Source organism: Garra rufa, chromosome 7 (genome assembly GCF_049309525.1).
Source record: "Garra rufa chromosome 7, GarRuf1.0, whole genome shotgun sequence".
Classification (NCBI taxonomy): Eukaryota; Metazoa; Chordata; class Actinopteri; order Cypriniformes; family Cyprinidae; genus Garra; species Garra rufa.
Window position 1 is genome coordinate 30,640,763 of NC_133367.1, and position 15,710 is coordinate 30,656,472.

The 15,710-nt window shown below is 34.6% G+C and overlaps 1 protein-coding gene across 4 annotated transcripts in view; it reads left to right on the forward strand.

Moving 5' to 3' along the window:
- The window catches only part of tle2a (TLE family member 2, transcriptional corepressor a), a 41,719-nt gene that overhangs the window by 13,146 nt on the left and 12,863 nt on the right, over positions 1-15,710 (forward strand). For all 4 annotated transcript variants that reach the window (XM_073843807.1, XM_073843804.1, XM_073843805.1 and 1 more), the window contains exons 3-4: positions 4,332-4,395; positions 7,244-7,288. In XM_073843807.1, the coding sequence (XP_073699908.1) occupies positions 4,332-4,395; positions 7,244-7,288 (109 nt within the window). The remainder of the gene's footprint in view (positions 1-4,331; positions 4,396-7,243; positions 7,289-15,710) is intronic.

Sequence of the window (15,710 nt, forward strand, 5' to 3'; positions counted from 1 at the left end):
GACAGAACTGGTTTATCCAAAAGAAATTCAATAAAATTGTTATTTTTTAGTTTTCTTTGCACACAAAAACATTCTCGTAGCTTTATAAAATTATGGACTGTTTTAACAATGTCCTTACCAGTGATGGGAATAACGGCGTTTTAAATAAATAGCGTTACTAACGGCATTACTTTTTCCATTAACAAATAATCAAACGATTTGCTATTACCCCCTTTACAACGCTGTTAACGTTAGTGACAAAAAAAATGCGCCATTACTATAATTTTCGTGTTATGTTCTTCTGAGGTAAATTCTAGCTTATTCCTCTCAGTGCGTCGCCTTCCAAAAATGAAAAGTAGTCAAGATGAACTTGATAATTTTTCACGTTTGTTTACAGAGGTGATGTGGGTGTTTTTGAAAAGCGGAGCCACTTGTGGGTTTACAGATTACTTTATCAAAGAATATGTTTACGATGTGACTTCACTTAAAAGTACACATTTCAAGCTTTCTATACATATATTTCTCATGTCTGTGAGGCAGGTATTCGCGGAGATTCAGGTTGTTTTATTTACGTGTCTGTGAAGAGAGGTGACGGAGGTAGAGAGCGCACCCAGTTTCTTTTATTTATTTTACAAAAGCACATAGTTCTTGTTATGTGTGTATATATACAAATAAAAGTAGACTCTTTGTATTTTAGTTCTTTTTGCAGTCATCAAGAAAAAACGGGATGTTTTTCATGTCTGCGTGTTGAAGCGACCCCAATAACGTGATGTTCAGCCCCTGGAAGGTGTCTTTCACATTGTCCCACAGCAACATAAAACATTGTACACTAATCTACACTATATTAATTAATTTACAATATTTAATATTGGGGGCAAGTTATGTTACATATTTGAACATTTGTTAAAAAGTAACACAATAGTTACTTTACATGGTAATTAGTTACTTTTATAATGATGTAACTCAGTTACTATTTGTGAGAAGTAACTAATAACGAATTACTTTTAAGTAATGTGCCCAACACTGGTCCTTACAACCTTTTTGAGCCTTGAAAATGCAGAGTCAGAAAGCTTTTGGATTTCATCAAAACATCTTAATTTGTTTTCCAAAGATGAACAAAGGTTTAAAAGGACATGAGTAAATCGGTAAGGGGTAAAATAACTAATGCTCAGTGACTGTTTGGACTGCCAGAACCTTTCAGTAGCTGTTGTTTATTGCGTGTCGAGGTGCCGTGCCTGCGTTTAACAGATTTGACCTTTTGAAGTTTAATTCCACATTAGCCTTGATTTACCTCTATAAATCCACTCCAGCCTCGTGGCGCTGAACTCCATGCGCCCTTTTTCCAAGTGGGAGATGCTGCCGAATGTAAATGGCGGTATTTAAATCTCGTAACCTATGTAAATATAAGCTTGAAAACAGATCTAGCATCTTTATCCAATGAACCTGACAATATTCTGAGCTGTCATGCTGTTTTCTCCAACTTCCCCCTACGATTTTGCACGGGGGAGCGATGTCTTCACCGCATCGCATAATTGAGGCCAACTCATTCAGGCGAGATGGGAAATAAATAAATAAGCGGAGACGGTCTCAGCGAAACGCGCGCCGATAGATTTGTCAGTTCTCGGAAATCCTGCGACGGGGGTGACTTTTGCAGTGAGGCAATTCCAGTGTAATAAATTCTAGCAGGGGAATGAATTTTAATCCTCCCCAGCTCCCTCTCTCACTTCCCGCACATACACCCCTCCCCAGCACCGCACGCCCATCATCCTCTGCGCTCTTCCTCACTCGCGGTGATAAATGAGTCAATTATCGATGGTTGTGCGCAGTCAGTGAAGGAGAGCGGATGTGCCGTTATTACCTGTTGCGGCGCAGTAATGTTGCGGTATTAATCATATTCTAATTTTCCCAGGCCCTCCTGCGCACTCGCATAAATCTGACGCCTGCAAACAAGTCAGTGTGTGTGAAGTGCTGAAATACAGCCAGGAGATGAGAGAGAGTGTGTGTGCTGTTCGATTGTAGTGGCTTCAGTGTTGGTGTGGGGTATCTGTCTGTCTGTCTGTCTTTTCACTGAAATAATTTGTCTTTGTGCGTCTATTTGGCTATCTGTCTATATCCATATATCATGTCTATCTATCTTTCTGTCTATTAGTCAATTTTTGTCTATAAATCTAATAAATGTCTGTCCATCTGTGTCTCTGTTTTCATTGTCCGTCTTATACATTATCTGTCTATATAGCTGTTGGTCTGTCTGTCTTTGTCTTTTTTTGTTTGTCTTTCGATATATACATGTCTTGTTTCTATTCATTGATCTGTCTTTGACTGTGTCTGTCTCTTAGTTTTTTTTTTTTTTGTATGTCTTGCATGTGTCTATGTACTTGTTGGTTTGTGTCTTTCTAGCTGTCTTTCTATCTGTCTTCCTGTCTTTCTATGATTTTTGTATATGAACTTTCTATACATGTTACCCTGGACCACAAAACCAGTCTTAAATAGCCAAAAATCATTAGGATATTAAGTAAATATCATGTTCCATGAAGATATTATGTAAACTTCCTACCGTAAATATATCAAAACTTTAATTTTTGATTAGCAATATGCATTGCTAACTTCATTTGGACAACTTTAAAGGGGATTTTCTCAATATTTAGATTTTTTTTGCACCCTCAGATTCCAGGTTTTCAAATGGTTGTATCTTGACCAAATATTATTGTCCTATCCTAACAAATCACACATCCAATGGAAAGCTTTATTCAGCTTTCAGATGAATTTTGTGGTCCAGGGCCACCTGTGTATCTGTGTCCCTGTTTATCTTTCTGTCCGTCTTTTGGGTCTTTCTGTATATTTGTATGTGTCTCTATTTTGTCTCGTAAATCTTATGTGTCTATATGTAGTGTATATCTGTCTGTCAACCTGTCTTTTTCTTTCTGCCTGTCTTATTAATTTTCTGTCTTTAAGTCTTGTCTTTCTGTACTCTACCAGTGAAATTTTTTTGAACAGTAAGATTTTTAATGTTTTTTAAAAGAAGTCTCTTCTGCCCACCAAGTACAGCAAAAACTCTAGAATTTAGAAATTTATTTACTTGTATTACTTATATTTGAATATATTGTAAAATGTAATTTATTCCTGTGATCAAAGCAATTGTTTTAGCATCATTACTCAGGTCTTCAGTGTCACATGATCCTTCAGAAAATTTGAATATGCTGATTTGCTGTTCAAGAAACTATTATTATTATCAATATTTAAGTCGAGTACGTCTTTTTCAGGTTTCTTTGATGAATAGAAAGATCCAAAGATCAGCATTTGTCTGAAATAAAAGCTTTTGTAACTTGATATGCTATGCCGTTTCAAAGCTTGGAATCAGTATAATTTTTGGAGAAACAAATATAGAAATAAGTACTTTTATTTAGCAAGGATGTTTTAAATTGATCAAAAGTAATGATAAAGACATTTAGAATGTAGAAAAAGATTTCCATTTCAGATAAATGCTGTTCCTCTGAACTTTCTATTCATCAAAGAAACCTGAAACAAATTCTACTCTGCTCTTTTTCAACATAATAATAATAAATGTTTTTTGAGCAGCAAATCAGAATATTAGAATGATTTCTGAAGGATCATTTGACTGGAGTAATGATGCTGAAAAATCAGGTTTGAAATCACAGGAATAAACTACATTTTAAAATATATTCAAATAGAAAACAGTTATTTTAAATAGTAAAATATATTTCTATATAACTGTTACTGTTTTTGCTGTACTTTGGATCAAATGAATGCAGGCTTGGTGAGTAGAAGAGACTTCTTTTAAAAAACATTAAAAATCTTAGTGTTCAAAAACTTTTGACTGGGAGTGTATGTTTATGTTTTATTTCTATTCATCTTTCTGTCTTCGTCTCTGTTGTGTGTCTCTGTGTTCCTGTTTTTTTTTTTATCTATCTGCCTTTGAGTTTTGTTTTTACATGTATTCAACTTGTCTTTGTCTCTTTATACGCATTTCTGCTCTATATCCATCTTGTGTGCCTTTTTATTTTATATCTATCTGTGTGTGTCTCTGTTTCTGTCTTATAATCTGATATGTCTTATTATATTGTCTATTTCTGTTTGTCTTCTCTCTTATGTCTATCCTTATGTCATGTTTTCACAATTCATCAAAGGCAGCATGAACTACATATTTTATAGTGTTTATGGAGCGTCTAATAAAATCATCAATGCCTCTTTTGAATCATTCACCTCCACTTATCTTAGATTCAAAAAATAAATAAATAAAACACAATACGGCATGTCTGAACACCCAAACAGTCCAGCAGAATCTCTTTCAACCAGTCCAACAAAACATATCTCTCTTTCTGTTTCTTCTGCAGTCTGAAGTTGGAGTGTGAAAAGCTGGCCACAGAGAAGACAGAAATACAGAGACATTATGTCATGGTAAGACAAACACACACACACACACACACACACACACCCCAAGTTAGTTTTGCATCAGGCATCAGATGCGACAGACATCCAAACAGCAGACATCTTTCTTCAGCCCTCAATCAGAAGTCCTTCAAACGCAGCTCATCCATCACACAGAATGAGTTTTTAGAGCCGCTGCCATGTGCCTCAGTGCCCACAGATATGGCAGCTATGTGCGCCTGGCATGCCATTTGCTCTTGGCAGACGGCTTAACCCCTTTTCTCTGTCCGTTTTCTTTCTCTGCTTTTTTTTTTTTCTTCTTCTTGGCTCATAATTTTTTTAGTGTGGGAGTCGCCTAGCAACACCGTGGGCTCTTGGCAGAGCTGGTGAATACAACAGGCAGCTGTCAGGCCGGCTTCTTTTATTGCCAGGGTCTTTCTATCCCTCCGTCTCTGTTGTTTTTACCCTTTTCTATCTGCCTCTCCTTTCCTTTTTACTTGATTCTCTCTGTCTAATAAAATTACACTGTTTTTGACTCTGCCATACCAGAATTTATTCAGCTAGCTGAAAGGAATTGTTTACTGAAATTGAACATTGTTTGTTTACTGCCATGTGATTCTTTTTTTTTTTTCTTTTTTTTTCCAACTGGAGTTTTTGACTATGCATTTGAACAACAAAATGGCAAAAAAGTAGACCATATTACTTCCGTTGTATAAGTCTTGTCAATCAATTTTGTGAGGAACAAACCATTTTTCCTATTATTATTATTATTATTATTATTATTATTGTTGTTGTTTTTTATTAAGCTCGAAGCTGATTCAAAATAGTGTTTGCTGCTGGATGAGGACCAGTTTTTTAGCCTATTTCACACTGAATCATCTGCACAAACTGGTCTTAGATCAGTGCTAACAGCTATTTGTGGCAAGGTCTGCCCTTTCTAAAAATGTGATTACATTTACCAATGTTGGCGAATTTTTGCAGCACATTTCATCCATGCAATCTGGAATTTTGGATGAAGGTGAACGTTCACCATGCAGATTTCGCAACAGGTTCAAGTTGGTTACACAAATTTGCCACGTTGGAAGTGGAAACCTGTTTGGTTTAACATGGTGTTGTCGAAAGTACCAATGTCGGTACTGAAATTTTTAAAATGTCACAAGAGCTTTTCCTACTAGCATTTTGAGGACAGTTGAGCGGATTCTTAAACGCCTTTGATTGGACATTGTGTTTTTTTTTTTTTTTTTATTTAGTGATAGTTGTTCAGAAAAATCCTTCAGGTCCCACAAATTCTTTGGTTTTTCAGCATTTTTGAGTATTTGAACCCTTTCCAACAATGACTGTATGATTTTGAGATCCATCTTTTCACACTGAGGACAGCTGAGGGGCTTATATGCAACTATTAAATACTCACTGATGCTTCAGATGGAAAAACGATGCATTAAGAGCCGGGGGGTGAAAACTTTTCGAATTGAAACATTTTCGAAAAAGTGACTTTTTTTCACTTATTTTGTCTTCTGGGAAACATGTAAGTATCTTGTGTAGCTTCTGAAGGGCAGCAATAAAAGGAAAAATATGATATTTAGGCAAAATAAGAGAAATGTATACATCTTCATTCTGTTCAAAAGTTTTCACCCCCGGCTCTTAATGGATTGTGTTTTCTTCTGAAGCATCAGTGAGCGTTTGAACCTTCTGTGATAGTTGCATATGAGTCCCTTAGTTGTCCGTTAATATAAGAGACCAGTGGCACGTCAACTTCAGCCTCTTTCACACAGCGATTCCGGTAAATACACGGATAATGTGTCGCATGATTTGTTCCGGAGTTGTTTAATTTGGTTCATTCACAGGTGTTTTCCAGAATCTGTGCGTGCTTTACACACAACCCATAAAGACATGTGACGTTTGGATGTGAGATGTAATGCAACGCGTACGTTTCACTAAACTGAAACTAACCTGAACAAACTGTGCTTCAGCGCTGATAGTGCGGAGCTGGCTCTGTCTGATCGCCGCTTCATTCCACTTTGCACGTATTTTTTCGTCGTGAAGAGTCACATGATAACGTGCATCATCACTACAACACTGCCTTTATGGTTCTGGCTTTTGTTCACACAGCGCTCGTTCCCGTAATTTTCCAGAATCAGCGCGCATTGTGAAAGGGGCTTTACTAAAGCGACAGTTATGTAGCTTACTGCATTCAGTGTTTGAAAAAGAAAAAACATTAATGATCGTTCTGAAATATCCTGTTGAGTATGATCAAGCTAGGCTCTCTCTATGGCTCTGGGCTCGGCTGAAGCATACATGACGTAGTTACCTGTGGTTGGCCTGGCTGTGCGTCACTCAGAAAACAACAGGCCAATCAGAAGAGAGGCTCATGAATATTAATTAGATGGGCCAAAATCGACCTGTTTTTGACAGAGGTCCTAAAAAAGGAGCTGTAAAAATATATTGAGATGGATTTTGGCACTTATACTGCAAATATCTATTCTTAAGGACATCAACAACTAAAATAAACCTCCAGAAATGTGTACAATATGGGACCTTTAAAACTTTTGACTTCAACTGTATCTATCTGTATCTATCAGAGGTGTTTAAGAATCCGCTCAACAGCGCTCAAAATGCTAGAGGGAAATGCTGGTATCATCACATTTTTAAAAATTTCAGTACCGACATTATTTTTGACAAAACTAATTTGAAAGTAACTTCTGTTATGCATCGCTAGACTATTGACAGTAGAAAATGATCTTTTTTGCCTGCCTAATTTCGTTAATGTTGCACAGTTGTGAAGAGTGCAAATAATGATGCTGCTAATTAACATTTAAACAGCGAACTTAAATACTCTTTCTAGTATTTGTCAGGTTAATGATATCCTTTTCTTTTTCAGTACTACGAAATGTCCTACGGCCTCAACATTGAGATGCACAAACAGGTAAGATTGCTGGTTCCCTCTGCTGATATCTTTTGGGTTTTACACTAATTACACTAAAGCAGTCAAAAGTTAAGGTAAACACCTTAAAAGAGTAGTTCTGATACAAAAAAATTGATTCCACGTCAGACAGGTGGGGGTTAAAAGAGTTATAAATTTATTCAAAGTTTTCAAAAGTTATAAATATATCTTTGAGTATGAAAATAAATGCCACAATTAAAAGAATACCAGCAATAACAAGAATCACATTATTAATGACTGTTAATTCCATTAATGTGATTTTGATCAAAAGAAATTCAAATGAATTCCCAATTCCAAGTTATCAAATAAATCATTTGTCAATCTGATCAAGTAAAGTCCAATTAAATATAGTCTAATTAATCAAATTGGAAATAAAATCAAAGTCGAATATAATAAATAATATATAATATAATATATAAATATCTAAATCAAATTCAAAGCTAGTCAAATTTGAGAGAACTAAGTCTAATAGAAATATTATGTCTAGGTGCACCCAGTATCAGAGTAAAAGACAGAGAGCGGAGAGAAAGAAGTAAGAAGTGTGAAGTCTCCGATCTGCAAGGGGTGCAGGCTTCTTATACCCTAAAACCAGACAGGACAAGAAGTGTATATATATCGCTTATATGTCTAATTTTGATTAAGAACACATTACTCATGTCTCAGTCAGTGATAAAAAGCGTTATTAATTTGCATGTTTGCCCACCAACCCAAACTTTAAAAAGGCACATTTACTAAGAAGTACTTCTTGTTCTAAGAACATCGGTCTGTCTGTTGAAGTTGATGATAGATATGATAAAATGTACGAAAATAACATCTACATAGCAACAGCATACTATCTCATGTCATGTCTCAAAAGGTCAGTGAGGGTAAAACTGTTAGGGCATTGAATGCATATTCTCAAAAAGATTAATAACGATATAAATATAATAGTTCATAAGACTTGCATAATGCATAATCTTAGATAGGAATATGCAAATTCTTGTTAATTTCATAAAGTTGACACATCAAGTTCACTTCCAGAATTAAAATTTCCTGATAATTTACTCACCCCCCCCCCCCATGTCATCCAAGATGTTCACGTCTGTCTGTTCAGTTAAAAAGAAGGTTTTTGAGGAAAACACTCAAGGATTTTTCTCCATATAGTGGATTTCAATGGAGATCAGTGGGTTGAAGGTCCAAATTGCAGTTTCAATGCAGCTTCGAAGGGCTCTACACAATCTCAGCCGAGGAATAAGGTCTTATCTAGTAGACGCAAGTACAGAACCAGTGTTTACAAAGCGAATGTGCAAAGAAAGTCAAATGCCCTTTGCAAAAAAAAAGGTAAAACAACGATGTCGGACGATTTTGATGTTGGAGGAGAAAATGAGATGGACCTACCTTTTTGAACCGAAGTACACAGATGAAGAACTAAACATGCGTGACCTTTCCAACATGATTATGTAATGCCTGAAGTTATAGACGCGCATTGCGCGAGTTTGAGATGAGCAATTGTGGTCAAAAAAAAGTATATAAATGTTTATTTTTTTAGAAAATGACTGATTTCTTTGCTAGATAAGATCCTTATTCCTCGGCTGGGATCATGTAGAGTCCTTTGAGGCTGCATTGAAACTGCAATTTGGACCTTTTAAGCTTTTGATCCCCATTAAAGTCCACTATATGGAGAAAAATCCTGGAATGTCATCATTTACTCACGGTCATGTTGTTCCAAAACTGTACAAGTTTCTTTATTTTCGTTTCTGCATTTTTGCATTCTTTTTGAATTGTAATTGCCTGTAAAAGCGCGACCGTCACATTCTTCATAATGCCTTATTGTATGTCAACATATGATTGCGTGACTAAATTCTGACGGTGTTTTGATTTTTGGGTCCACTATCCCTCAAAATGAATTACTGACTGTGCGAAGACCCCCCTCCCCTCCAAGTTTCAATGCAGCTTCAAAGGGCTCTACACAATCTCAGCCGAGGAATAAGGTCTTATCTAGTAAGACGCAAGTACAGAACCAGTGTTTACAAAGCGAATGTGCAAAGAAAGTCAAATGCCCTTTGCAAAAAAAAAAGGTAAAACAACGATGTCGGACGATTTTGATGTTGGAGGCAAAAATGAGATGGACCTACCTTTTTGAACCGAAGTACACAGATGAAGAACTAAACATGCGTGACCTTTCCAACATGATTATGTGATGCGTGAAGTTCGAGACGAGCAATTGTGGTCAAAAAAGTATATAAATGTTTTTTTTTTTTTTTTTTTTTTTTTTTTTTAGAAAATGACCGATTGCTTTACTAGATAAGACCCTGATTTCTCAGCTGGGATCATGTAGAGTCCTTTGAGGCTGCATTGAAACTGCAATTTGGACCTTTTAAGCTTTTGATCCCCATTAAAGTCCACTATATGAAGAAAAATCCTGGAATGTTTTCCTCAAAAACCTTAAAACAAAAGAAAGACATAAACATTTTGGATGACATGAGGGGATGGTTCACCCAAGAAAGAAAGTTAGATCATCATTTACTCGCGCTCATGTTGTTCCAAAACTGTAGTTTCTTTATTTTTGTTGAGAACAAAAGAAGATGCTTTGAAGAATGTTGGTTAATTCAAAATTCTAAAAATGAAAATTCTGAAAATTCACGCTCATTTTGTTCCAAACCAGTATTGTGTTGCAAAAAAAGATTGTGTTCAGCAGAAGAAAGAAACTCATACAAGTTTGGTTGTATGAAACTGCAATTTGGACCTTAAACCTGTTGTTCCCAATTAAAGACCACTATATGGAGCAGTGTTGTTTTTGACAACCATCTTAGATTTAGTCTTAGTCTTAGTCTTTTGGACTAAAATGCTTCTTAGTTTTAGTCAAATTTTAGTCACTTCTATATGTGATAGTTTTAGTCAAATTTTAGTCGACGAAAAGTCAAAAAGGTTTTAGTCTAGTTTTAGTCAAAAAAAGGGAAAAAAGTAGTCTTTTAACAAATTAATGTAGGTCAGTAAGTATTTTACTGTTGGGTAGTGTCACTTATAAGTTCTGAAAATAGCAGATCTATAGTTCAACACAATGTGAGCTTCCGGATTGACTATTTTCACCAATAATTACAATAATGAAGGAATGTTTTAGAACATAAAAGACAAACAAGGATGGAATGCTAAAACGGCTTGCCATACTAGTATAGCAAAGAGTATTTAATGCTAAACGGCTTGCCATAGCGTCAGATACTTTTTAAGTTTTAATTGGCATGCACAATAAGCGGAAATGTCATGCATTTTAAACGTCTGACGGATCACCCACTAACATTTTCGTCTATTCTCGTCTCGTCAACGAAAACTCACACACGTCTCGTCATGTTTTAGTCATCAACGAGCCATTTTTATCTCGTCATCGTCTCGTTATCGTCATGAAAAAAAGTGGCGTCAACGAAATGATTTCGTCATCGTCATCGTTGACGAAAACAACACTGATATGGAGAAAAATCCTGGAATGTTTTCCTCAAAAACCTTAAAAGAAAAGAACGACCTTTGTATGACATAAGGGGATAGTTCACCCAAGAAAGAAATTTACATTTACTCACGCTCACGTTGTTCCAAAACTGTACAAGTTTCTTTATTTTTGGTGAGAACAAAAGAAGATACTTTGAAGAATTTTGGTTAATTCAAAATTCTAAGAACAAAAATTCAGAAAATTCACGCTTATGCCGTTCCAAAAAAAGATTGTGTTCAGCAGAAGAAAGAAACTCGTACAGGTTTGGCTGTATGAAACTGCAATTTGGACCTTAAACCTGTTGTTCCCCATTAAAGTCCACTATATGGAGAAAAATCCAGGAATGTTTTCCTCAAAAACCTTAAAAGAAACACAAACATCTTGGATGACATGAGGGGATAGTTCACCCAAGAAAGAAAGTTAGATCATCATTTACTCACGATCATGTGCACTCTACAAGTTTCTTTATTTTTGTTGAGAACAAAAGAAGAAACTTTGAAGAATTTTGGTTAATATAGAATTTTGGTTTAAAATTCAAAAAATGAAAATGATGTCATGAACTCACGCTAACGTTCCAAACCTGTATTGGGTTCCAAAAAAGAAACTCGTACAGGTTTGGAAAGACATAAGCGTGAGTTTATAATGACAAAGTTTTAGTTTTTTTGGATGAACTATCCTTTTAATAGTGTAATTCTATTTAGAGAGAGGTCAAAATGATTAATTTTCTCTCATAAGCTTTCATAATGAACATTACATGCTTTCTATGTGATGAGATGCCTTTTGAAGATAGTTTTAGCTAACTTAAAGCATCTTCAAAACCTCACTAAACTGCTAGTTAGTTGTTACATCACTGGTTGACCACCGTGGCACGTCTCTAGTCCTTTGCTGTGCATGCAAACACACTCAACAGTTTTAACGTGGGCTGACAGCGAAGAGCCGGTGTAAAAAACGCCTGTTCGGTGTCACGTCGTGATTTGTGCTGGAGAGTTTTATTATTCCTTTTATCTTTTGGAGGGTTCATAATTCAGATTCAATTATGCAGGGATCTTTTTTTTTGCGGCCGTTTTATATAGTCGAAATCCTCTTAGGTCTGGCCCGTGGCACTTGCTTTAAAATTAATCTGCAAACAAACTAATTAGATCAACAAATAACACGTCTGCGGCACGCACTCCCGCCTTTCCCCTCAAAAACATACACGCACACACACAAAGGAGTGTGTGCGATTGTCTAAAAGTAGCTAGCTGTGACTTTCTCGCTCTCCTTCCTCATAAATTGCGTCTGCTACTGCATCTGCATTTCCCGACCTTCCTCGCTCCGTCTCTCTCGTACTCTCTTTCTCTCTCTCTCTCTCGTGCAGATGTCAGGTCAGTTTAAATTAGGTCAGCGCTCTCGGAGCGTCTGTTCTCTCCCTCCGTTTCAATTGCACTTCTTTTTTGACATGCTCCACGAATTCCCTTCTCTAATGTAACCCCCCCCCCCTCGTCTTTCTGCATCTCCCATCACTTTGTAATTTCCTTAACTGTGCCTTTCTACTAGCCTCTTTTTTTCTTCCGATTTCTCTTCTTTCGCTCCCTCCCCTTTTCCCAGCCTCCCCCAACTCTCTCTCTCTCTTTTCTCTGAAGATGTCATTTTGTAGTTGCCGTTCCCTAACAAGAAATCATTGTGTTTCCCTGGGGAGAGCTGTGATGGATGGATATGGAAGAGATGGGGGGTGGGGGTCTATACCTCCTTTCTGGAAAGTGTGGAGGGGAGGGGGGTCTTCGCACAGTCGGTAATTCATTTTGAGGGATAGTGGACTCAGAAATTAAAATACTGTCAGAATTTAGTCACGCAATCATATGTTGACATACAATAAGGCATTATGAAGAATGTGCTGGTCGCTCTTTTACAGGCAATCACAATTTGAAAAGAATGCAAAAATGCAGAAAGCATCCTTCAAATAGTCATACATCGGTTATTTTTGTATTATTGACATTATTTTATTATTAATATGGTAACGCTTTACAGTAAGGTCATTTGTTTACATTAGTTAATGTATTAACATGAATGAACAAATAACACATTTAATACACTATTTATTAATCGTTGTTAATGTTAGTTAATAAAAATACAGTCGTTCATGTTAGTTCACAGTGCATTAACTAATGTTAACACAACTTGTGATTGTAATAATGCATTAGTAAATGCTAAAATTAACGTTATGATTAATAAATGCTGTAGAATCATTGTTCATACTTAGTTGATGTTAACTAATGAACCTTATGAAACTAATGAAATTGCATTTTTTTTCCTTTTTTTGTAACTGAGATGAAAATGGCTGAAATTACCCTGAATTAACACCGTCATTATAGTTTTTATTTATTGTTTGTTTCCCTTTTTAGTTATTTTAGTAATTAAAGTTAAAAATAAATGGTTCCTTGGTAACTATCTGACATAAAACGATTTTGAAATTTTATTTTCATTTATTTAGTTTTTTATTTCAAGTAACTTATTAGTAATATTATTATTATTATTATTATTATTATTATTATAATTATTGTTGTTGTTTATTATTATTATTTTTGTTTTTTGTTTTGTTTTGGTTTGCGTTATTTATATTTTAGTTTCAGTTTATTATTATTATTATTATTATTATTATTTATTTTTTGTTTGATTTGTTTTGGTTTGTTTGGTTTATTTATTTATTTATTTATTTTTATATTTTATTTTTAGTTCATGTTTATTTCAAGCACCTATTATTATTATTTATTTTTATTTTTTTTGGGGGGGGGGGGTTTGATTTGTTTTGTTTGTTTTTATTTGTTTTGATATGGTTTATTTTGGTTTGCTTTTTTATATTTAAAATTTTCAGTAAATTATTTTATTTTGTATTATTATTATTATTATTATGGAAATTTAAGCAATATATGGTCAGATTATTAAGTCTGATTTGTGAACAAATCATTTTGGCAACTGGTTAAACAGATTTATGTCCAGTGTTTTTTTATTTCTTTTATTTATTTATTTTTATATACTGTTATCATATTTATCAGTATAGTATATAAATTAAGCTTAGCAATATTTTAAATTTAGTTTACATTTTAAGAATTTTATTTGCCTTTCTTGCTGTTATTATTAGGTTTTTAAAGATATTTAAAATGACAGTATGTTTTTAATAGATTTATATATTTCTTTCAGTTTATTTAGTTTTAGTAATTTTAGTACTTCAGTTTTATTTCAGTTAAATGCCAGGGCTGCATTTCTAACTCAAGCTATTCATCTAATATTTACATTTCATTTGATTTCAGCTTTGTTTCAAGCAAAATAAATGATTTAGATGATGATAATGATAATAAGTTTAGTTAATACTGTTTTAAAACAGTTTCTTGTGGGAATGGAGACTTTCTTTTATAAAGATTTCCTGTGAATAGTGACTAATTTTGGTCTGGTTATCTTCAAAACTATTGTATGACTTTAGATGAGTTTGAAAACAGTGATATGAAGTCATTTTCATTTAGGGCTCTCAAACGATTAATCGTGATTAATCGCATCCAAAAGTTTGTGTTTACATAATATGTGTGTGAGTACTGTGTATATTTATTATGTTTATATAAATACACAAACTTGTATGATATATTTAAGAAAAATGTATATTTATAAAATATAAATATATTTATATGTTTGTATATAATTTAAATTATTTATAAATATAGACAAATATATATTATGTAAACAGACTTTTATTTTGGATGCGATTAATCGGTTGACAGCCCTATTTTTCTTATATTTTATGGCGCTTTTGTGCCTTTTTGAAGCTCAGAAAATCCAGTTCTCATTCATTGTAACTGCATGGAAAAGAGCGATCAGCACAGCACAAGAAAAAAAAAGTCATTTTGCGAATGCACATGGATATAACAATGTTAGTTTTTACCTGTTGGCAAAATAATAAGCTGTGGGGAAGGTTGCCCTTAGCTCGTGGGAGCTCTGGTTTGGGCCGTTGGTAAATGATTACAATAGTCTTAGCATGGCAACCCCCAACACTGCCTCAAAAGACACAGCAGCTCAATGGGGCAAGACCAGTGACCTGCTCACAGGGGGAGGCGTCACTCCTCTCGGCTGGACCGGAGCAGCAGATGCTGGGCATGAATATTTCAGGCATCCCCTCTCCTCGCTGCGCAACAATTAGCATGAACCAGATGTGGGGGGCTAAAATATTTACTAGCTGTGTGAGAAGGAGGTAGCAGGTTACACACCCTTGCGACGTCTTGTGTGATGGATACGTTTTGATGGACAGGATTGTATTTTTTACTGTTGCTGAAGCATTTCGGTTAGCAGTGTCTTGTAACTAGTTTTAGCCTTGTGCACAAGGAAGGGAGACGGGTGCTTTATGCTCAAAAAATGTCTCTAATTGGCGTTTTTATAATCTCTTTACGAGGCAAAATGTGCATTGTTTATGGCATAAAACAGTTCAGTAGATGTGTTTGTGAAAGTTGTTAAGTCATGTACAGTTTCAGATTTACTCACCTCTTAACAGAAAAAAAACAAAAACACAAATTGGTAGGTCAGTTTATATGTCAGTCAAACAGCGTCTTCCTGTCTGAGTTTAGTGTAAGTCATCAAGTGTTTTGATACCTTAATTATAGTTGTTGTGTCTTCTGAACTAATGTATTAGTACTACTACTAATAATGAATAAATGCAATAATATTTTTTTTATTAGTGTTGTCATTTTATTTATATATTTATTTATTAGTAGTAGTAGTAGTAATACATTCACTTAAAGACAACAGTAACAACAACTATTATTATTATTATTATTATTATTATTATTATTATTATTATTATTATTATTTAATAGTAGTAGTAGTAGTAGTAGTTATAAATTAGTTTAAATGTATAATAATAATAATAATAATAATAATAAAAACATTTATTGTTATATAATATTGCAATAGTATTTATACTGT